Below are 25372 nucleotides of genomic sequence, written 5' to 3'. Positions count from 1 at the left end.
CTCTGTGGTCTTAGTCCAAGAATAATTTATCTACATTCACAAAAATAGGTTGGCACTTTTCACCATTAGCAGATTTCTGTCCAAGGACACTTATTGGAAAATTATACTGTGCCACAATGCGTAACACTATCTGCTAACTTGACATGGGGGCACCTGGGGAAGGGCCAATATAACAAAGTGGCATCTATTTCTATATGTTTATCTCTACTAGATGGGTGGTTGCATCAGCTCTTAAGACAAGTTCTAAGATTAAAATTGTTGTACGGTTTTTAATTTCTAGTAAATTGATAGTTGAGATTTGCACTTAACTTTTTCTTGAATATGGGCGAGAGAGCTACAGTCTTGAGAATCTAGGTTGATTGCCCTTTCTGTTTATCCGGGGTATTAACAAAGCAACTCTTACCTAAAACAACGTGTTTGTCAGGTTCAAAGTTTGATTTGAGCTTACCAATGTATCTATATGCATGTCCTTTTAAAAAAAAATTTTTTATTTATTTTTAATAAAGCTGTCCATGCACTTATATTTTTTCATTCTCCAAGTAGACTGTGTTCTTCTCCCCTGAATGTAAAAAGTTGAAATTGTGAGTTGTAATGTTATATACTTGTTAGCATGTATAAATTAACCTAGAAGAGAAACCACATTTTTTTTTTATCCTCTTAAGTGGTTCAGATTTTCATACAATTAGCATGTCATCACAATTTGCAAAGTTAAAATTTTTTAATTAAAAATAAAATTACCTAGTTGCACACTTTTAAAGGATTTTAATGTCTGGGTCCACCTGTTAATTTTAAAAACGTACGGTGATGTTGTTAAAAAGTGTTATTTTCTCCAGCATCTTCAGGTCTACATGTTTGAGCCAATTACCTTGCCCTTTTAAGTCAATGGCTTTCCCCAGGACCAAGTTGAGATCCCTAAAAGTACCTCTTTCAGGTTCTCTTGTCACACTCTACTAACGGTGTGTGTTTCAAATGATGTGACATTTACTCAAGGCGTGTTGCAAATACCAAAGCCATCCTGATTTGTTTTCTCAGTATGGTATTTGCCAGCTCCTCACCTGGCTCCACAGGGTATTAGAAGTAGACTGACATTGTTGTCTGACTTTTGACAAAGATCTCGACCCAATATTCACCTGTTCGGCTCCTCTACACACTGGATGTTATGAATTTTAATGAAGATCTCTTGACAGAAGAAAAAAGTTACTTACTTATAACAGTTCTTTGGAAACGGTAGCTTCAATAATATCATAAACAAACAGAGCCCTCCTCCCCAGTGAATTCATGGGAATGGAAGCAAGGGTTTACTCACAAGGCCTTATTTGTTGTTTATTTTTTATTACTATTTTTCACAAAACTATCAACATGAAATAGATAAAATGAACTCCCTACTCTGCATGCAGGGATTGTGCGTCCCAACAGCAGCCTTAAAGTGACATAGCAGTTTTTCCCCTATGCTAGTCTGTATACTTATGACAACAATTCACTCCCAGAATTCAATGCTTGGATTCTAAGCCTTTATAGTTTTATTACACGGGCTCAGTAGCTCAGTCAATTTCTTAGCCATACCATGCATTTTAGCTTATAGGGAGAAGAAGTAATAGGTTTTGCAGTTTACAACTTTTACTGTTTGTAATGTTACCTTAATTTGTTTGTATGATTTCCAGAGTTAATGCATACAATCCTAAACATACTCTTGTATGTTACCATGAGTATTACGATCTCCAAAGTTAGAAAATATATGCAGAGTTAAATATGCTATTTATCACCTTTAAGTGTGTGAAACGGCCAGATTAACAAGAGGCTGAGCTTATTGAGATAGAACGCCTCTCCCCTATCTCAACAATGTTAATAGCATATTTTATTCTCCACATCAACCTGTATGGTTTATGCCGCAATATTTTTCATTTGTACTTGTTTCAGCAAAATATGTTTTTCCTAAAACATGATCCAAAGAGTTAAATATGTGAAGTACAGTGCAGTAAATTCACATTGAAGAGACCTAGTCACTATAAGCAGAGATGATTCCCTGTGTACAGCAGATGTTAATGGGAGTCTGAGGAAGTCAAACATGTTTTCCTCATATTAGTTTTGCTGTACTGTGGAATTTGAAGTTTGCACTATTGTAATAGTATTTATTTGAACAGTTGCTTAAAATAATGGTGTTGGCCCACATGTTGCTGTGCCATGGTGTGTATTTGTATATCTATTACACACACGTATACACGTTAACAGATGTTCTGTTTTCTTATCATTGATGCAGGAAGCATGTTCCCGTCAGTATTACTTTCTGGTACTGTGGAGGATTCTGGGCATTTTGCCCCCGTCCAAGAGCTACATTAAGCAGTTGGCCACAAACACACCTGACCTGAGTGAATGTGACATTCTGCACACTTTGCGATGGTCTGCACGCATGCGTCTTCCTTCCTATGTGCAGTGGATTAAGGTAAGGGCTACAGAGATACGTCATAAGGGAATGCCTCCTGAATTTCAAATGTCAAATAAAAACCATATATATCAAGAACAGTCCCTGCATTCCATCCTGACCTTCGCCTGACTAGATCAGTGCTAAACTGCGGGCGCAGGACCCGCCAATATTCAACACCGTTTCCAAACACAGTAAGCCGGCACTCCAAACAGCTGTCATCTCCATCTTGGAAACTGTGTTGAATTTTTTATATAGATATATATATATAGATAGATATATATATAGATAGATATATATATATAGATATATAGATATAGATACTGGAAGATGCAGGATCACAAGAAAACAGCCAGCCAGGTCAAAAATCTGGATCCCAAAGGATACAAAGAGCCACAAGAAAATGTAATATCCAAGAAAGAAGTGACTCAAACAGATGATCTCACTAAAGAACAAAAATATATTTCTACTACAATGTTTCAGCTTCCGCCTTCCTCAGGTAGTACAAGATGGTTTGCTCAGTGGCTGCACAGCTGACACTGGTGGATTTTCAAAAAGCATCATGAGTGAAGATTACAATTGGAATGTGGAATCAGTGCAGTCCTGAGAACTCTTCAGATATGCAGAAATCAAGTGGTATTGTCAGTGATGTTCAGTCCATCTGGATGCAGTGATTTTAAACGGTACATCCAGAAATGTTCTCTGATGTCCAGTAGTTCTTCCTGTGGAACATGTTTTGAAGGAAGAACTACTGGACATCAGAGAAAATTTCTGGATGTACCGTTTAAAATCACGGCATCCAGATGGACTGAACATCACGGACAATACCACTTGATTTCTGCATATCTGAAGAGTTCTCAGGACTGCACTGATTCCACATTCCAATTGGAATCTTCACTCATGATGCTTTTTGAAAATCCACCAGTGTCAGCTGTGCAGCCACTGAGCAAACCATCGTGTACTACCTGAGGAAGGCGGAAGCTGAAACGTTGTAGTAGAAATATATTTTTGTTCTTTAGTGAGATAATCTGTTTGAGTCACTTCTTTCATATATATATATATATATATATATATATATATATATGTGTGTGTGTGTGTATATATGTGTGTAGCTGCAGATAGACATGTCATGTATATCCCTTCCGAAATCTAGTGTTGAGCTAGGAGTGTCACAAGTTGTTTTTCTTCAAAGAAGTCTTTGCGGAGTCACCGGATCGAGTGACTCCTCTCGGTCCCATTGCACGTGGACATTGACTCCATTGTTAGATTGTTTTCATTCCGCGGTCAGGTTCGGACGTATTTCCTCAGTCCAAGATTTTGATTTGGAAACCCTCAGAAAACCTTCTTATTCGTTGGTATTGTTTTGATTGTGTTTCCCATCTAGCATCGAACCGGTAGTACCGTCGGAACCTTCTTTTTCGCCCTTTGGGGCGCGTGCACCCAACTCGGGCCTCTTCGGGCCTACCCCGTGGAAAGCCTGATGGATCAGACTCCATTCAGATTCTGTCCTCTGTGCCATGCGCAGTACCCCTATACAGACCAGCACTTGGTTTGTAATTTGTGCCTTTCTCCAGACCATCGGGAGGAAGATTGTGGGGCATGTCGATCATTTTGATCAAAGTCCCTCAGAGCGGGAAGCTAGAAGATTCAAAATGGCGTCAAAAAGCAGTGAACATCTCGACGTCGCTGAAGAAGAGCAGGCGCAGCCATCGGTCTCCATCCGAGACACAGATTCCGAACAAGAGTCTGAAGACGACAGACCCATCACAGCTGGACAGTATGTGAGTACGTCTGACCCTACACCCCTGCAGCAAAACATTTCAAGGCCTTGGGTAAGCCACAGCCAGAAGGCCATGGTTCGGCCCGAAAAAAGAATGTTGGTGACTGTCCTTCGGGGTCGGTGCCGAAAAGGTCACTCCTCCATATACTTCGGAGTCGAGTAAATCTGTTAAAGGCTCAGTTTCGGACTCTAGTGTAAAAGCCCATTCTTCGGAGCCAAAAATTCGTCAATCAGCCTCAGAGCCGAGACCTTCCACTACCTTTTCGGGACCAAAAAAAACAAACGTCAGAGCCGAAAAAATCCACATATACAGAGGAACAAGGACTTTAAAAAAATTGAGAGAATCTCATAAAACCTCTGAGGAAGAGCCTGACATTGAGCCAATTTTACAAATCATGGGTGAGAGACAAGACAGAATAGACAGGAAGAATTGTCACTGCACCTCCTTTAAAAACAAAAAGAAAGCTGGCTTTCCAAGAGGAACTGGACTCTGTACAGCCACCAGCAAAGATGCAAAAACAAAAGAAACCAATACCTCTTCATACTTCTCCTCCTCATTCTCCACAATTATTTCTCACCGCACAACAGCCCACCACCAATGCCTCTCCAACACATTCGTTATATTCCCAAGGAGGTACGGCAGACCCATGGGATCTTCATGACCCTGATCCCATCCCAGATAATGACCCAGATACTTACCAATCAAAACCTTCTCCACCAGAAGATACCACTGCATACAACCAAGTCATATCCAGGGCAGCAGCTTATCATGGGGTAACCATGCATTCAGAGCCATTGGAAGAAGATTTCTTATTTAATACACAAGTACCAGTGTCTCACAATGTTACCAGGCATGGTTAAACACGCAAACCAAATTTTTAGCGAGACTGTAAAATCTATGATCATCACACCTAGAATCAATAAAAAGTATAAGCCTGCACCCTCTGATTCAGATTACATTACTCACCAGGTCCCTCCAGACTCAGTGGTAGCCAGTGCAGCAAGAAAGAGGGTAAATAGGCATACTTCAGGAGATGCACCTCCTGATAAGTAGAGCAGAAAATGTGACTCAGCAGGGAAAAGAATTGCTACACAGGCAGCAAATCAGGGGAGAATTGCAAATTATCAGGCACTTCTAGCCCGGTATGATAGGGCCCATTGGGATGAAATGCAGGATATTATACAGCATCTCCCAAAAGAGCACCAGAAGAGGGCACAGCAAGTAGTAGAAGAGGGGCAAGCGATTAGCAATAATCAGATAAGATCTGACCTTGATGCTGCTGATACAGCTGCAAGGAGCGTAAACCCTGCCATCACAATCAGAAGACATGCATGCCTGCGCTCGTCTTGTTTTAAACCAGAAATTCAACAGGCTGTACTTCACATGCCTTTTGATAAAAAGCACCTCTTTGGCCCAGAAGTGGACACCACTATTGAACAACTGAGGAAGGACTCAGATACTGGGAAAGCAATGGGCGCTTTGTACACCACCCCATATAGAGGTTCATTTTGCAGGCCACCGTTTTGAGGAGGTTTTATTGCCTAGAATTGATATCCAACCCTCCAGACATTCCGCCAAGATACCACAAGTTGTCCCCCGAACATACAGTTCTGTTACAACAAGAAGTACAATCTCTACTGTTCAAACAAGCAATAGAATTGGTTCCTGGTTCCACAGTCCCAACAAGGATAAAGAGTATAGTCACTATAGTTCTTAATTCCCAAAATAATGGCACCCTCGGACCCATATTAGACCTGAGGCCCCTCAGTCTATACATCTTGTCAGAGCATTCTCACATGGTAACTCTGCAAGATGTTATTCCACTACTGCAAAAAACAAGACTTTGACTGCTCTAGACCTCAAGAAAGCATATTTCCACATACCCATTCACCCAGAACACAGAAAATACCTCAGGTTTGTCATAACAGGAAAACACTACCAGTTCAAAGTGTTGCCATTTGGCATAACAGCTCCAAGGGTGTTCACAAAGTGTCTAGCAGTAGAAGCAGCATACTTAAGAAGACAACACATCCATATCTTTCCATATCTCGACGATTGGCTAATAAAATCAAACAATCTTACACAATGCCAAAAACATACTCGTTATGTGATAGAAACTCTGCACACACTAGTGTTTTCTATAAACTACCAAAAGTCACACCTTCAACCAGTACAAGTACCTAGGTGCTATCCTAAATACTCAACTAGCTTTAGCGTTTCCAAATATTCAAAGGATACAAGCTTTCCAAAATGTAATACCACTTGTAGGAAGTTGGCTCTGTATGTGCTATTTCAAAGTAAGGAATAGCATGCACAGAGTCCAAGGGTTCCCCTTAGAGGTAAAATAGTGGTAAAAAGAGATAATACTAATGCTCTATTTTGTGGTAGTGTGGTCGAGCAGTAGGCTTATCCAAGGAGTAGTGTTAAGCATTTGTTGTACATACACATAGACAATAAATGAGGTACACACACTCAGAGACAAATCCAGCCAATAGGTTTTGTTATAGAAAAATATATTTTCTTAGTTTATTTTAAGAACCACAGGTTCAAATTTTACATGTAATAGCTCTTTTGAAAGGTATTGCAGGTAAGTACTCTAGGAACTTTGAATCATTACTTTAGCATGTATACTTTTCACATAAAACACAATAAGCTGTTTTAAAAGTGGACACTTAGTGCAATTTTCACAGTTCCTGGGGGAGGTAAGTTTTTGTTAGTTTTACCAGGTAAGTAAGACACTTACAGGGTTCAGTTCTTGGTCCAAGGTAGCCCACCGTTGGGGGTTCAGAGCAACCCCAAGGTCACCACACCAGCAGCTCAGGGCCGGTCAGGTGCAGAGTTCAAAGTGGTGCCCAAAACGCATAGGCTGCAATGGAGAGAAGGGGGGTGCCCCGGTTCCGGTCTGCTTGCAAGTAAGTACCCGCGTCTTCGGAGGGCAGACCAGGGGGGGTTTTGTAGGGCACCGGGGGGGACACAAGTCCACACAGAAATTTCACCCTCAGCAGCGCGGGGGCGGCCGGGTGCAGTGTAGAAACAAGCGTCGGGTTCGCAATGTTAGTCAAGGAGAGATCAACGGATCTCTTCAGCGCTGCAGGCAGGCAAGGGGGGCTTCCTCGGGGAAACCTCCACTTGGGCAATGGGAGAGGGACTCCTGGGGGGTCACTTCTGCAGTGAAAGTCCGGTCCTTCAGGTCCTGGGGGCTGCGGGTGCAGGGTCTTTTCCAGGCGTCGGGCCTTAGGTTTCAGAGAGTCGCGGTCAGGGGAAGCCTCGGGATTCCCTCTGCAGGCGGCGCTGTGGGGGCTCAGGGGGGACAGGTTTTGGTACTCAGTCGGAGAGTAGTCCGGGGGTCCTCCCTGAGGTGTTGGTTCTCCACCAGCCGAGTCGGGGTCGCCGGGTGCAGTGTTGCAAGTCTCACGCTTCTTGCGGGGAGTTGCAGGGTTCTTTAAAGCTGCTTCTGGAAACAAAGTTGCAGTCTTTTTGGAGCAGGTCCGCTGTCCTCGGGAGTTTCTTGTCTTTTTCGAAGCAGGGCAGTCCTCAGAGGATTCAGAGGTCGCTGGTCCCTTGGAAGGCGTCGCTGGAGCAGAGTTCTTTGGAAGGCAGGAGACAGGCCGGTGAGTTTCTGGTGCCAAGGCAGTCGTCGTCTTCTGGTCTTCCTCTGCAGGGGTTTTCAGCTAGGCAGTCCTTCTTGTAGTTTGCAGGAATCTAATTTTCTAGGGTTCAGGGTAGCCCTTAAATACTAAATTTAAGGGCGTGTTTAGGTCTGGGGGGTTAGTAGCCAATGGCTACTAGCCCTGAGGGTGGGTACACCCTCTTTGTGCCTCCTCCCAAGGGGAGGGGGTCACAATCCTAACCCTATTGGGGGAATCCTCCATCTGCAAGATGGAGGATTTCTAAAAGTTAGTCACCTCAGCTCAGGACACCTTAGGGGCTGTCCTGACTGGTCAGTGACTCCTCCTTGTTATTCTCATTATTTTCTCCGGCCTTGCCGCCAAAAGTGGGGGCCGGGACCGGAGGGGGCGGGCAACTCCACTAGCTGGAGTGTCCTGCGGTGCTGTGACAAAGGGGTGAGCCTTTGAGGCTCACCGCCAGGTGTTACAGCTCCTGCCTGGGGGAGGTGTTAGCATCTCCACCCAGTGCAGGCTTTGTTACTGGCCTCAGAGTGACAAAGGCACTCTCCCCATGGGGCCAGCAACATGTCTCTAGTGTGGCAGGCTGCTGGAACTAGTCAGCCTACACAGATAGTCGGTTAAGTTTCAGGGGGCACCTCTAAGGTGCCCTCTGGGGTGTATTTTGCAATAAAATGTACACTGGCATCAGTGGGCATTTATTGTGCTGAGAAGTTTGATACCAAACTTCCCAGTTTTCAGTGTAGCCATTATGGTGCTGTGGAGTTCGTGTAAAACAGACTCCCAGACCATATACTCTTATGGCTACCCTGCACTTACAATGTCTAAGGTTTTGCTTAGACACTGTAGGGGTACAGTGCTCATGCACTGGTACCCTCACCTATGGTATAGTGCACCCTGCCTTAGGGCTGTAAGGCCTGCTAGAGGGGTGTCTTACCTATACTGCATAGGCAGTGAGAGGCTGGCATGGCACCCTGAGGGGAGTGTCATGTCGACTTACTTGTTTTGTTCTCACTAGCACACACAAGCTGGCAAGCAGGGTGTCTGTGCTGAGGGAGAGGTCTCCAGGGTGGCATAAGACATGCTGCAGCCCTTAGAGACCTTCCTTGGCATCAGGGCCCTTGGTACTAGAAGTACCAGTTACAAGGGACTTATCTGGATGCCAGGGTCTGCCAATTGTGGATACAAAAGTACAGGTTAGGGAAAGAACACTGGTGCTGGGGCCTGGTTAGCAGGCCTCAGCACACTTTCAATTGTAAACATAGCATCAGCAAAGGCAAAAAGTCAGGGGGCAACCATGCCAAGGAGGCATTTCCTTACACAACCCCCCCCCCCAAACGAAAGAGGATGAGACTAACCTTTCCCAAAAGAACTTCATTTTCTAAGTGGAAGAACCTGGAAAGGCCATCTGCATTGGCATGGGCAGTCCCAGGTCTGTGTTCCACTATAAAGTCCATTCCCTGTAGGGAGATGGACCACCTCAACAGTTTAGGATTTTCACCTTTCATTTGCATCAGCCATTTGAGAGGTCTGTGGTCAGTTTGAACTAGGAAGTGAGTCCCAAAGAGGTATGGTCTCAGCTTCTTCAGAGACCAAACCACAGCAAAGGCCTCCCTCTCAATGGCACTCCAACGCTGCTCCCTGGGGAGTAACCTCCTGCTAATGAAAGCAACAGGCTGGTCAAGGCCATCATCATTTGTTTGGGACAAAACTGCCCCTATCCCATGTTCAGAGGCATCAGTCTGCACAATGAACTGCTTAGAATAATCTGGAGCTTTTAGAACTGGTGCTGAGCACACTGCTTGTTTCAGGGTGTCAAAGGCCTGTTGGCATTCCACAGTCCAGTTCACTTTCTTGGGCATTTTCTTGGAGGTGAGTTCAGTGAGGGCTGTCACAATGGATCCATATCCCTTCACAAACCTCCGGTAATACCCAGTCAAGCCAAGGAATGCCCTGACTTGAGTCTGGGTTTTTGGAGCTACCCAGTCCAGAATAGTCTGGATCTTGGGTTGGAGTGGCTGAACTTGGCCTCCACCTACAAGGTGGCCCAAGTAAACCACAGTTCCCTGCCCTATCTGGCATTTGGATGCCTTGATAGACAGGCCTGCAGATTGCAGAGCCTTCAAAACCTTCTTCAGGTGGACCAGGTGATCCTGCCAGGTGGAGCTAAAGACAGCAATATCATCAAGATAAGCTGTGCTAAAGGACTCCAAGCCAGCAAGGACTTGATTCACCAACCTTTGGAAGGTGGCAGGGGCATTCTTTAAACCAAAGGGCATAACAGTAAACTGATAATGCCCATCAGGTGTGGAGAATGCTGTTTTCTCTTTTGCTCCAGGTGCCATTTTTATTTGCCAGTACCCTGCTGTCAAGTCAAAGGTACTTAGGAATTTGGCAGCACCTAATTTATCTATGAGCTCATCAGCTCTAGGAATTGGATGAGCATCTGTCTTGGTGACAGAATTGAGCCCTCTGTAGTCCACACAAAACCTCATCTCTTTCTTTCCATCTTTGGTGTGAGGTTTGGGGACTAAGACCACTGGGCTAGCCCAGGGGCTGTCAGAGCGCTCAATTACTCCCAATTCCAGCATCTTGTGGACTTCCACCTTGATGCTTTCCTTAACATGGTCAGACTGTCTAAAGATTTTGTTTTTGACAGGCATGCTGTCTCCTGTGTCCACATCATGGGTACACAGGTGTGTCTGACCAGGGGTTAAGGAGAAGAGTTCAGGAAACTGTTGTAGGACTCTCCTACAATCAGCTTGCTGTTGGCCAGAGAGGGTGTCTGAGTAGATCACTCCATCTACTGAGCCATCTTTTGGGTCTGATGACAGAAGATCAGGGAGAGGTTCACTCTCTGCCTCCTGATCCTCATCTGTTACCATCAACAGATTTACATCAGCCCTGTCATGCAAGAGCTTAAGGCGGTTCACATGGATCACCCTCTTGGGGCTCCTGCTTGTGCCCAGGTCCACCAGGTAGGTGACCTGACTCTTCCTTTCTAGCACTGGGCAAGGGCCACTCCATTTGTCCTGGAGTGCCCTGGGAGCCACAGGCTCCAGAACCCAGATTTTCTGCCCTGGTTGGAACTCAACTAGTGCAGCCTTTTGGTCATACCAAAACTTCTGGAGCTGTTGGCTGGCCTCAAGGTTTTTGGTTGCCTTTTCCATGTACTCTGCCATTCTAGAGCGAAGGCCAAGTACATAGTCCACTATGTCTTGTTTAGGCTCATGAAGAGGTCTCTCCCAGCCTTCTTTAACAAGAGCAAGTGGTCCCCTTACAGGGTGACCAAACAGAAGTTCAAAGGGTGAGAATCCTACTCCCTTCTGTGGCACCTCTCTGTAAGCGAAAAGCAGGCATGGCAAGAGGACATCCCATCTCCTTTTGAGTTTTTCTGGGAGCCCCATGATCATGCCTTTTAATGTCTTGTTGAATCTCTCAACTAAGCCATTAGTTTGTGGATGGTATGGGGTAGTGAATTTGTAAGTCACTCCACACTCATTCCACATGTGTTTTAGGTATGCTGACATGAAGTTGGTACCTCTGTCAGACACCACCTCCTTAGGGAAACCCACTCTGGTAAAGATACCAATGAGGGCCTTGGCTACTGCAGGGGCAGTAGTCGACCTAAGGGGAATAGCTTCAGGATACCTAGTAGCATGATCCACTACTACTAGGATGTACATATTTCCTGAGGCTGTGGGAGGTTCCAGTGGACCAACTATGTCCACACCCACTCTTTCAAAGGGGACCCCCACCACTGGAAGTGGAATGAGGGGGGCCTTTGGGTGCCCACCTGTCTTACCACTGGATTGACAGGTGGGGCAGGAGAGGCAAAACTCCTTAACCTTCTGGGACATATTGGGCCAGTAGAAGTGGTTGACTAACCTCTCCCACGTCTTGGTTTGTCCCAAATGCCCAGCAAGGGGAATATCATGGGCCAAGGTCAGAATAAACTCTCTGAAACCCTGAGGCACTACCACTCTCCTAGTGGCACCAGGTTTGGGGTCTCTGGCCTCAGTGTACAGGAGTCCATCTTCCCAATAGACCCTATGTGTTACATTTTTCTTGCCCTTGGACTCTTCAGCAGCTTGCTGCCTAAGGCCTTCAAGAGAGGGACAGGTTTCTTGTCCCTTACACAGCTCCTCCCTTGAGGGTCCCCCTGGGCCTAAGAGCTCAACCTGATAAGGTTCAAGCTCCAAAGGCTCAGTTCCCTCAGAGGGCAGAACTTCTTCCTGAGAAGAGAGGTTCTCTTTTTCTGACTGTGTTGCAGTTGGTTTCCCAACTGACTTTCCTTTTCTCTTGGTAGGCTGGGCCATTTTTCCAGACTCCAGCTCTACTTTTTCACCCTGTGCCTTGCATTGTGCTCTTGTTTTTACACACACCAGTTCAGGGATACCCAGCATGGCTGCATGGGTTTTTAGTTCTACCTCAGCCCATGCTGAGGACTCCAGATCATTTCCAAGCAGACAGTCTACTGGGATGTTTGAGGAGACCACCACCTGTTTCAGGCCATTGACCCCTCCCCATTCTAAAGTTACCATTGCCATGGGATGTGCTTTAGTTTGATTGTCAGCATTGGTGACTGTATAAGTTTTTCCAGTCAGGTATTGGCCAGGGGAAACCAGTTTCTCTGTCACCATGGTGACACTGGCACCTGTATCCCTCAGGCCCTCTACACTTGTCCCATTAATAAAGAGTTGCTGCCTGTATTTTTGCATGTTAGGAGGCCAGGCAGCTAGTGTGGCTAAATCCACCCCACCCTCAGAGACTAGAGTAGCTTCAGTGTGGACCCTGATTTGCTCTGGGCACACTGTTGATCCCACTTGGAGACTAGCCATTCCAGTGTTACCTGGATTGGAGTTTGGAGTGGAACTTTTCTTGGGACAGGCCTTGTCTCCAGTTTGGTGTCCAGACTGACTACAGTTTGGACACCAGGTCTTTTTGGGATCAAAGTTTTTACCCTTGTACCCAGGATTGTTTTGTGAAGAGGCTCTGGGCCCACCCTCCTGTGCAGGTTTTTGGGGGCCTTTAGAAGACTCTTGACTATTTTTGTTTTTGGCTGTCTCACCACCTTTCCCCTGGGGAGGTTTTGTGACCCCTTTCTTTTGGTCACCCCCTGTGGAAGTTTTGGACACCCTAGTCTTGACCCAATGGTCCGCCTTCTTTCCCAATTCTTGGGGAGAAATTGGTCCTAGGTCTACCAGATGCTGATGCAGTTTATCATTGAAACAATTACTTAACAGGTGTTCTTTCACAAATAAATTGTACAGCCCATCATAATTACTTACACCACTGCCTTGAATCCAACCATCTAGTGTTTTTACTGAGTAGTCTACAAAGTCAACCCAGGTCTGGCTCGAGGATTTTTGAGCCCCCCTGAATCTAATCCTATACTCCTCAGTGGAGAATCCAAAGCCCTCAATCAGGGTACCCTTCATGAGGTCATAAGATTCTGCATCTTGTCCAGAGAGTGTGAGGAGTCTATCCCTACACTTTCCTGTGAACATTTCCCAAAGGAGAGCACCCCAGTGAGATCTGTTCACTTTTCTGGTTACACAAGCCCTCTCAAAAGCTGTGAACCATTTGGTGATGTCATCACCATCTTCATATTTAGTTACAATCCCTTTGGGGATTTTCAACATGTCAGGAGAATCTCTGACCCTATTTATGTTGCTGCCACCATTGATGGGTCCTAGGCCCATCTCTTGTCTTTCCCTCTCTATGGCTAGGATCTGTCTTTCCAAAGCCAGTCTTTTGGCCATCCTGGCTAACTGGATGTCCTCTTCACTGGAGTTATCCTCAGTGATTTCAGAGGTGTTGGTCTCTCCTGTGAGGGAACCAGCATCTCTGACTATTATTTTTGGAGTCAGGGTTTGAGAGACCCTGTTCTCCCTAGATAGGACTGGTAGGGGGGAATTTTCCTCCAAGTCACTATCCTCTTCCTCTGAGTTGCCACCCTCAGAGGGGTTGGCCTTTTCAAACTCTGCCAAAAGCTCCTGGAGCTGTATTTTGGTAGGTTTGGGGCCCATTGTTATTTTCTTTATTTTACAGAGTGACCTTAGCTCCCTCATCTTAAGATGGAGGTAAGGTGTGGTGTCGAGTTCCACCACAGTCACATCTGTGCTAGACATTTTGCTTCTAAAAGTTGGAATACTTTTTAAGAATCTACAACTGGTTCTAGAATCTAATTCAAACTTTTACAAACTTTTAAACTCTAAAAGAAATGCTAAACAGGATCTAACACAAGGCCCTAGCAGGTCTTTTAAGAATTTAGAAAACTTTTCAAATTGCAAAAATCAATTTCTAATGACAATTTTGGAATTTGTCGTGTGATCAGGTATTGGCCGAGTAGTCCAGCAAATGCAAAGTCTTGTACCCCACCGCTGATCCACCAATGTAGGAAGTTGGCTCTGTATGTGCTATTTCAAAGTAAGGAATAGCATGCACAGAGTCCAAGGGTTCCCCTTAGAGGTAAAATAGTGGTAAAAAGAGATAATACTAATGCTCTATTTTGTGGTAGTGTGGTCGAGCAGTAGGCTTATCCAAGGAGTAGTGTTAAGCATTTGTTGTACATACACATAGACAATAAATGAGGTACACACACTCAGAGACAAATCCAGCCAATAGGTTTTGTTATAGAAAAATATATTTTCTTAGTTTATTTTAAGAACCACAGGTTCAAATTTAACATGTAATATCTTGTTTGAAAGGTATTGCAGGTAAGTACATTAGGAACTTTGAATCATTTCAATTGCATGTATACTTTTCAAGTTATTCACAAATAGCTATTTAAAAAGTGGACACAGTGCAATTTTCGCAGTTCCTGGGGGAGGTAAGTTTTTGTTAGTTTTACCAGGTAAGTAAGACACTTACAGGGTTCAGTTCTTGGTCCAAGGTAGCCCACCGTTGGGGGTTCAGAGCAACCCCAAGGTCACCACACCAGCAGCTCAGGGCCGGTCAGGTGCAGAGTTCAAAGTGGTGCCCAAAACGCATAGGCTGCAATGGAGAGAAGGGGGGTGCCCCGGTTCCGGTCTGCTTGCAAGTAAGTACCCGCGTCTTCGGAGGGCAGACCAGGGGGGGTTTTGTAGGGCACCGGGGGGGACACAAGTCCACACAGAAATTTCACCCTCAGCAGCGCGGGGGCGGCCGGGTGCAGTGTAGAAACAAGCGTCGGGTTCGCAATGTTAGTCAATGAGAGATCAACGGATCTCTTCAGCGCTGCAGGCAGGCAAGGGGGGCTTCCTCGGGGAAACCTCCACTTGGGCAAGGGAGAGGGACTCCTGGGGGTCACTTCTGCAGTGAAAGTCCGGTCCTTCAGGTCCTGGGGGCTGCGGGTGCAGGGTCTTTTCCAGGCGTCGGGACTTAGGTTTCAGAGAGTCGCGGTCAGGGGAAGCCTCGGGATTCCCTCTGCAGGCGGCGCTGTGGGGGCTCAGGGGGGACAGGTTTTGGTACTCAGTCGGAGAGTAGTCCGGGGGTCCTCCCTGAGGTGTTGGTTCTCCACCAGCCGAGTCGGGGTCGCCGGGTGCAGTGTTGCAAGTCTCACGCTTCTTGCTGGGAGTTGCAGGGTTCTTTAAAGCTGCTTCTGGAAACAAAGTTGCAGTCTTTTTGGAGCAGGTCCGCTGTCCTCGGGAGTTTCTTGTCTTTTTCGAAGCAGGGCAGTCCTCAGAGGATTCAGAGGTCGCTGGTCCCTTGGAAGGCGTCGCTGGAGCAGAGTTCTTTGGAAGGCAGGAGACAGGCCGGTGAGTTTCTGGAGCCAAGGCAGTCGTCGTCTTCTGGTCTTCCTCTGCAGGGGTTTTCAGCTAGGCAGTCCTTCTTCTTGTAGTTTGCAGGAATCTAATTTTCTAGGGTTCAGGGTAGCCCTTAAATACTAAATTTAAGGGCGTGTTTAGGTCTGGGGGGTTAGTAGCCAATGGCTACTAGCCCTGAGGGTGGGTACACCCTCTTTGTGCCTCCTCCCAAGGGGAGGGGGTCACAATCCTAACCCTATTGGGGGAATCCTCCATCTGCAAGATGGAGGATTTCTAAAAGTTAGAGTCACCTCAGCTCAGGACACCTTAGGGGCTGTCCTGACTGGTCAGTGACTCCTCCTTGTTATTCTCATTATTTTCTCCGGCCTTGCCGCCAAAAGTGGGGGCCGGGGCCGGAGGGGGCGGGCAACTCCACTAGCTGGAGTGTCCTGCGGTGCTGTGACAAAGGGGTGAGCCTTTGAGGCTCACCGCCAGGTGTTACAGCTCCTGCCTGGGGGAGGTGTTAGCATCTCCACCCAGTGCAGGCTTTGTTACTGGCCTCAGAGTGACAAAGGCACTCTCCCCATGGGGCCAGCAACATGTCTCTAGTGTGGCAGGCTGCTGGAACTAGTCAGCCTACACAGATAGTCGGTTAAGTTTCAGGGGGCACCTCTAAGGTGCCCTCTGGGGTGTATTTTGCAATAAAATGTACACTGGCATCAGTGGGCATTTATTGTGCTGAGAAGTTTGATACCAAACTTCCCAGTTTTCAGTGTAGCCATTATGGTGCTGTGGAGTTCGTGTAAAACAGACTCCCAGACCATATACTCTTATGGCTACCCTGCACTTACAATGTCTAAGGTTTTGCTTAGACACTGTAGGGGTACAGTGCTCATGCACTGGTACCCTCACCTATGGTATAGTGCACCCTGCCTTAGGGCTGTAAGGCCTGCTAGAGGGGTGACTGACCTATACTTGCATAGGCAGTGAGAGGCTGGCATGGCACCCTGAGGGGAGTGCCATGTCGACTTACTCGTTTTGTTCTCACTAGCACACACAAGCTGGCAAGCAGTGTATCTGTGCTGAATGAGAGGTCTCCAGGGTGGCATAAGACATGCTGCAGCCCTTAGAGACCTTCCTTGGCATCAGGGCCCTTGGTACTAGAAGTACCAGTTACAAGGGACTTATCTGGATGCCAGGGTCTGCCAATTGTGGATACAAAAGTACAGGTTAGGGAAAGAACACTGGTGCTGGGGCCTGGTTAGCAGGCCTCAGCACACTTTCAATTGTAAACATAGCATCAGCAAAGGCAAAAAGTCAGGGGGCAACCATGCCAAGGAGGCATTTCCTTACACCACTCATACAGCCAAATCGACAATACACTAAGATTTATCATCAAGATTCTAGGAATGATGGCATCTTGCATAGCAATAGTCCCACATGCAAGATTAAACATGAGGCCCTTACAAAAGTGCCTTGCACAACAATGGTCGCAAGCACACGGTCCACTCCGCTGATTGACCGCCAAACACATATGTCCGTTCAATGGTGGAATCGCAGCAATTTAATAAAGGGGCGGTTGTTTCAAGACCCTGTGCCTTCGACCATAATTACAACAGATGCATCAATGATTGGTTGGGGAGCTCACCTAAACAATCAGACCATTCAATGGCAATGGGATGTCAAACAGAAATAACAACACATAAATCACTTAGAATTATTAGCTGTGTTCCTTGCCCTAAAAGCATTTCAACCTCTTCTCAAACAGAAGAATGTTCTCATAAAAACATAACAACCATGTATTATCTCAACAAACGGGAACACATTCATCTCAGCTGTCCCTTCTATCCCAAACAATTTGGAAATGGGCAATTCACAATCACATTCATCTATTAGCACAATACATTCCAGGAATAGACAATCAGTTGGCAGATCTCCTCAGCAGAAATCACAAGCAGACACCCGAATGGGAGATTCACTCCCAAGTACTTTCAAAAGTTGGGAACGCCAGACATAGATCTATTTGCAACAAGCGAAAACGCAAAATGCCAAAACTTTGTATCCAGACACCCACATTCCTTATCCAAGAGCAATACTCTATGGATCAATTGGTCAGGGATATTTGCTTAAGCTTTCCCCCCTTCTCCTTCCCTTTCTAGTCAACAAATTACCTCAAACGTCACTCAACATGATACTAATAGCACCAACATGGGCACGCCAGCCTTAGTACACAACACTATTAGACCTATCTGTAGTACCTCACTCCAAACTCCCAAACAAACTAGATGTGTTAACACAAAACAAAGGTCAAATCAGGCTTCCAAACCCCAATGCTCTCAATCTCAATTTGACTTCTGAAGTCATTGAATTTGTTTATTTATATCTTCTATCAGAATGTATGGAAGTAATTAAAAAAGCATGAAAACCTACTACTAGACAGTGCTATGCAAACAAGTGGAAAAGATTTGCCTACTATTGTCAGTCTAAGACCATAGATCCACTTACAGCATCTATACAAGATATTGTATGCTATTTACTTCATTTACAGAAATCAAACTTGTCTTTTTCATCCATAAAAATACACCTTACTGCAATATCTGCGTACTTATAAACTATTCAACATACTCTTTATTCAGAGTTCCTCTTATCGAAGCCTTCATGGAAGGATTAAAACCCATCATTCCACCCAGAACACCACCTGTTCCATCATGGAATTTAAATATTGAACTTACCAGACTCATGGGACCACCTTTTGAACCCATGCACTCTTGCCGAATTCAATTTTTAACATGGAAGGTCGCCTTCCTTGTGGCTATTACTACTTTAAGAGTTAGTGAAATACCAGCATTCACTCTTGAACCTTTTTTCCAAGTGCACAAACATAAGGGTGTACTAAGAACAAATCCAAAATTTCTACTACCAAAAGTAGTGTCTCCTTTTCACATCAAGCAAACAGCGGACTTGCCAGTCTTCTTTCCACAGTCAGATTATGTGGCAGAAAGAGCTCTTCATACCCTAGATCTTAAAAGAGCTCTTATGTACTACATAGACAGAACTAAAGGTTTTTGAAAAACAAAACAACTTTCCAACAACCACATACAGGCAATCATATATTAAAACAAGGTATTGCAAGATGGATATATTAGATGTATACAAACATGTTATATCAAAGCAGAAAGACAACTTTTTATCACTCCTAAAGCACATTCTACAAGAAAGAAGGGTGCAACAATGGCTTTTTCTTTTAGGAAACATACCAGTGGTTGACATATGTAAAGCAGCTACATGGTCAACCCCTCATATATTTACAAAACACTACTGTGTTGATGCATTCTGACAGCAACAAGCCACTGTAGGCCAAGCTGTCTTAAAGACATTATTCCAAACAACATCAACTCCTACAGGCTAGCCACCGCTTTTTGGGAGGACTAACTGCTTTGTAGTCTATGCATAGCATGTGTATCTGCAGCTACACATGCCATCAAACGGAAAATGTCACTTACCTAGTGTACATCTGTTCGTGGCATGTAGTGCTGCAGATTCACATGCAGCCTCCCTCCTCCCCGGAAGCCTGTAGTCGTTTAAGTTGCTAACATTTGTACATATGTATATACATTTACATTAGCAGATGTTTTATTTTCTATACTCACTCCTTTCTTCACCCTCTGTGGGAAAACAGTCTAACAATGAGTCGATGACCATGCTCAATGGAACCGAAAGGAGTCACTCGATCCATGACTCCGAAAAGACTTTTTTTTAAAGAAAAACAACTTGTAACACTCGGAGCCCAACACTAGATGTCTGAAGGGATATGCATAGCATGTGAATCTTCAGCACGACATCCCATGAACAGATGTGCACTGGGTAAGTGACATTTTCCCTGTGTGTGTGTGTGTATGTATGTATATGTGTGTGTGTGTGTGTGTGTGTATATATATATATATATATATATATATATATATATATATATGTATGTATGTTTGATGGCATGTGTAGCTGCAGATACACATGCTCTGCATTATCCTGCCATCTAGTGTTGGGCTTGGAGTGTTACAAGTTGTTTTTCTTCGAAGAAGTCTTTTCGAGTCACGAGACAGAGGGACTACTCCCCTTTCGGCTCCATTGCGTATGACCGTTGACTCCATCTTAGATTGTTTTCTTTCCGCCATAGGGTTCGGACGTGTTCCTCTTCGCTCCGTGTTTCGGTTCGGAAAAGTTAGTTAACAATCGGAAAATTTGACGGTATTGTTTGCGCTCAGTATCGGGTTAGTAATAGCACATCGACACAGAAGAAAAGAAGAGCTCCGGTAGCCCTTTGGGGCTTCCACTCCCCGGCGGGGCCTGGTCGGCCCGACCGCGTGCATCTTCAAGGCTCATGGAACGGTCCCCATTCCGCCTCTGCCCCGAATGCCACGCTAAGTATCCTTATACAGACCAGCATTTGGTCTGTAATTTGTGTTTGTCCCCCGAACACAAAGAGGATACCTGCGAGGCCTGTCGGGCATTTCGGTCGAAGAAGACGCTACGGGACCGGAGAGCTCGAAGGCTTCAAATGGCGTTGATGCCGGCTGGACACCTCGACGTCGAAGAAGAGGAGACATTCTCCATTCCTGATTCGGACGAGCCCGAGAGTGAGCAGCCGGCGAGGCAACAAACCGTGAGTAAAACAGCCCCGGCCAAAACTCACTCAAAAATTATGAAAGCCCAGGGGACGCCACCGCTAACAGGCCATGGCTTTACCCGTAAGCACGGTGACCAAGCATCGGCACCGAAAAAGGGCACACACCAGCCGAAGACATCTGACACCGGTCGAGATACCGGCACAGAGTACACTCGACACCGAGATACCGGGTCCGACCAAACTCGACACCGAGATACCGGGTCCGACCAAACTCGGCACTGAGATACCGGCTCCGACCAAACTCGGCACTGAGATACCGGCTCCGACCAAACTCGGCACTGAGATACCGGCTCCGACCAAACTCGGCACTGAGATACCGGCTCCGACCAAACTCGGCACTGAGATACCGGCTCCGACCAAACTCGGCACTGAGATACCGGCTCCGACCAAACTCGGCACTGAGATACCGGCTCCGACCAAACTCGGCACTGAGATACCGGCACTCGAAAACTAAAAAAGTTGCTTCGGAGCCGAAAAAGACTGCTGAAAAGGTTTTGGTGCCGAAACATCCAGCCTCGGAGCTGAAACAAAGCTCCTATTCCAACGAACAAGGCCTTTCCTCACAACTACAAGGCCACAAGTTTGGACAAGAACTAGAGATGGGAGAGCCGGACTATACACAGAGGAGGCTCCATATACAGAAGGACACAGGGAAAATAAGAACTCTTCCCCCAATTAAAATGAAGCGGAAACTCGCTTTTCATGAAACGGAAAAGCAGCCAAAAGCAAAGGTGGCTAAAGAAAAAAACACCACCACGTTTTTCACCACAGCCATCGCCACCGCACTCGCCACAACTGTCCCCAATTGCAACACCCCCAATGATGCAATCACCAACGCACACAGGGATGAGCCAAGATGACCCAGATGCATGGGATCTGTACGATGCACCAGTATCTGATAATAGTCCGGATTGCTACCTGGCAAGACCATCACCACCAGAAGACAGTACTGCTTACATGCAGGTGGTTTCCAGGGCAGCTACTTTTCATAACGTAGCACTGCATTCCGAACCTATAGAGGATGACTTCTTATTCAATACCCTGTCATCAACACATAGCCAATACCAAAGTTTGCCTATGTTACCAGGCATGTTAAAACACGCTAAACAGGTGTTTCAAGACCCAGTAAAAGGCAGAGCCATCACACCTAGGGTGGAGAAGAAGTACAAACCTCCCCCTACAGACCCTGTGTACATTACGCAACAGCTAACTCCTGACTCAGTGGTAGTAGGAGCAGCCCGAAAAAGGGCAAACTCAGACTTCTTGGGATGCACCACCACCCGACAAAGAAAGTCGAAAGTTCGATGCCGCGGGGAAAAGGGTGGCAGCACAGGCAGCCAATCAATGGCGAATTGCCAATTCGCAGGCGTTATTGGCAAGATACGACAGGGCACATTGGGACGCAATGCAACATTTCATTGAACACCTTCCCAAAGAGTTTCAGAAGCGTGCCCCACAGGTTATAGAGGAGGGCCAAAGTATCTCCAACAACCAAATAAGATCGGCTATGGACTCAGCAGACACAGCCGCCAGAACAGTGAACACGGCGGTCACCATTCGGAGACCTGCATGGCTACGCACCTCTGGATTTAAGCCAGAGATCCAGCAGGCTGTGCTGAATATGCCTTTTAATGGACAACAATTGTTTGGGCCGGAGGTGGATGCAGCTATAGAAAAGCTAAAGAAGGACACTGACACGGCCAAAGCCATGGGCGCGCTCTACTCTCCACACAGCAGAGGCACCTTTAGGAAGCCACACTTTATAGGGGGGTTTTGGGCCCAAAGCACAGAGACTTCTACCTCACAGGCCAGACCCACATACCAGGGCCAATACCAAAGAGGAGGCTTTCGTGGACAATATAGGGGTGGACAGTTCCCTAAAACAAGAGGGAAATTCCAAAGCCCAAAAACCCCACTAACTAAACAGTGACTCCGTCACAAATCCCCAATACATAACACCAGTTGGGGGGAGACTCACAGATTATTAAAAAAAATTGGGAAAACATAACTACGGACTCGTGGGTCCTAGCCATTATCCAACATGGTTATTGCATAGAATTCCTACAATTACCACCATATGTGCCTCCAAAAGCACACATGTCCAAACAGCACTTGGATCTATTACAACTAGAAGTCCAAGCGTTGTTACAAAAAGATGCAATAGAACTAGTACCCAAACATCAGAAAGGAACAGGTGTTTATTCCCTGTATTTTCTAATACCAAAAAAGGACAAAACACTGAGACCCATCTTAGATCTCAGAACACTAAATCTTTACATCAAATCTGATCACTTTCACATGGTGACACTTCAAGACGTGATTCCCTTGCTCAAACAACAGGACTACATGTCAACATTAGATCTCAAGGATGCTTACTTCCACATACCCATACATCCTTCCCACTGGAAATACTTAAGGTTTGTAATCCAAGGAGTACATTACCAAGTCAGTGTTACGGTTCGGGATAACAACAGCACCAAGAGTATTCACAAAATGCCTTGTGGTAGTAGCTGCACATATCAGGAAACAGCACATACACGTATTCCCTTACCTAGACGATTGGTTAATAAAAACCAGCACTCAGAAACCGTGTCTTCAACACACAAAATACATCATAGAAACCCTTCACAAGCTAGGGTTCTCAATAAACTACCAAAAATCACATTTACAACTGTGTCAAATACAACAATACTTAGGAGCAACAATCAACACACAAACAGGGATTGCCACTCCAAGTCCACAAAGGGTACAAGCATTCCAAACCGTAATACTAAACATGCACCCAAACCAACACTATCAAGTGAGGTTTGTGATGAAACTTCTAGGCATGATGTCTTCATGCATAGCCATTGTCCCAAATGCAAGACTACACATGCAGCCCTTGCAACAGTGCCTAGCAACACAATGGACAAAAGCACAGGGTCAACTACAAGATCTAGTGTTGATAGACCGCCAAACACACTCCTCGCTTCAATGGTGGAATCCTATAAATTTAAACCAAGGGCGGCCATTCCAAGACCCTGTGCCTCAATACGTCATCACAACAGATGCTTCCATGGTAGGGTGGGGAGCACACCTCAACCAGCACAGCATCCAGGGACAATGGGACGCACAAAAAAGCCAGCTTCATATAAATCAACTAGAACTACTAGCAGTGTTTCTAGCATTGAAAGCATTTCAACCGTTAACAGCCCACAAACACATTCTTGTCAAAACAGACAACATGACAACAATGTATTACCTAAACAAACAGGGAGGGACACACATCACAGCTGTGTCTCTTAGCACAAAAGATTTGGCATTGGGTGATTCACAATCACATTCGCCTAATAGCACAGTACATCCCAGGAATTCAAAACCAGTTAGCCGACAATCTCAGTCGATCACCAACAAATCCACGAATGGGAAATTCATCCCCCGAAAATACAAACTTACTTTCAAAACTGGGGAACACCACGGATAGACCTATTCGCAACAAAAGAAAATGCAAAATGCCAAAACTTTGCGTCCAGGTACCCACACCCTCACGCCAAGGGCAATGCATTATGGATGAGTTGGTCCGGGATATTTGTTTACGCTTTTCCCCCTCTTCCACTACTTCCGTATCTAGTAAACAAATTGAGTCAAAACAAACTCAAACTAATACTAGTAGCACCAACTTGGGCTCACCAACCATGGTACACAACACTACTAGATCTGTCAGTAGTACCTCATATCAAACTACCAAACAGACCAGATCTGTTAACTCAACACAAACAACAGATCAGACACCCGAATCCAGCATCGCTCAATCTAGCAATCTGGCTCCTGAAGTCTTACAATTCGGACATTTAAATCTTACACAAGATTGTATGGAAGTCATTAAACAAGCGAGAAACCCTACAACAAGACTTTGTTACGTAAACAAATGGAAAAGATTTGTTTGCTACTGCCGCACTAATCAAATTCAACCACTACATGCCTCCACAAAGGACATTGTAAGCTACTTATTACACTTACAAAAGTCTAATCTAGCATTCTCTTCATTAAAATCCATCTCACTGCAATATCTGCCCATCTGCAGATTACACATACAACATCACTTTTTAGAATCCCAGTCATTGAAGCATTTATGGAGGGACTAAAAAGAATCATACCCCCAAGGACACCACCAGCACCTTCGTGGAACCTTAATATTGTATTAGCACGACTCATGGGCCCCCCATTCAAACCCATGCATTCTTGTGAAATGCAGTATCTGACTTGGAAAGTAGCCTTCCTAATAGCTATCATCACTTAGAAGAGTAAGTGAAATACAAGCATTTACTATTCAAGAACCCTTTATACAAATACATAATCATAAAGTGGTTCTCTGTACAAATCCAAAATTCTTACCAAAGGTCATATCACCATTCCACCTGAACCATACTGTGGAACTCCCAGTCTTCTTTCCGCAACCAGACTCAGTAGCCGAAAGAGCCTTGCATACATTAGACATAAAAAGAGCACTAATGTATTATATTGACAGAACAAAACAATTTCGGAAAACAAAACAATTGTTTGTAGCCTTCCAAAAACCTCATGCAGGTAATCCTATATCCAAACAAGGCATCACCAGATGGATAGTTAAATGTATTCAAACTTGCTATATTCAAGCAAAAAGAGAATTACCTATTACACCAAGAGCACATTCCACTAGGAAAAAAGGCGCCACAATGGCTTTTCTTGGGAATATACCTATGGCAGAAATTTGTAAGGCAGCCACCTGGTCTACGCCTCATACATTTACTAAGCACTACTGTTTAGATGTGTTGGCAACACAACAAGCCACAGTAGGACAGGCTGTATTAAGAACATTATTTCAGACAACTTCAACTCCTACAGGATGAACCACCGCTTTTTGGGGAGATTACTGCTGGGTAGTCTAGGCACAACATGTGTATCTGCAGCTACACATGCCACCGAACGGAAAATGTAACTTACCCAGTGTACATCTGTTCGTGGCATGAGACGCTGCAGATTCACATGCCCCCCTCCCACCTCCCTAGTAGCCTGTAGCAGTTTTTTAGTTGAATGAAAATAGTAAATTTGTAAATAAATATTAGTTTAATACACATTAAGTACATACAGAACTACTCTATTGGATGGGCACATCA

At 45.3% G+C, this 25372-nt stretch overlaps 1 protein-coding gene across 17 annotated transcripts in view; it reads left to right on the top strand.

Moving 5' to 3' along the window:
- UBR4 (ubiquitin protein ligase E3 component n-recognin 4) overlaps nt 1-25372 on the top strand; it is a 1862787-nt gene that overhangs the window by 439775 nt on the left and 1397640 nt on the right. For all 17 annotated transcript variants that reach the window (XM_069240131.1, XM_069240143.1, XM_069240141.1 and 14 more), the window contains exon 23: nt 2258-2440. In XM_069240131.1, the coding sequence (XP_069096232.1) occupies nt 2258-2440 (183 nt within the window). The remainder of the gene's footprint in view (nt 1-2257; nt 2441-25372) is intronic.

Source organism: Pleurodeles waltl, chromosome 6 (assembly GCF_031143425.1).
Source record: "Pleurodeles waltl isolate 20211129_DDA chromosome 6, aPleWal1.hap1.20221129, whole genome shotgun sequence".
NCBI classification, from domain to species: domain Eukaryota; kingdom Metazoa; phylum Chordata; class Amphibia; order Caudata; family Salamandridae; genus Pleurodeles; species Pleurodeles waltl.
Note: the sequence above shows the minus strand (reverse complement) of the source record. Positions and strands in the feature narration are given on the sequence as shown.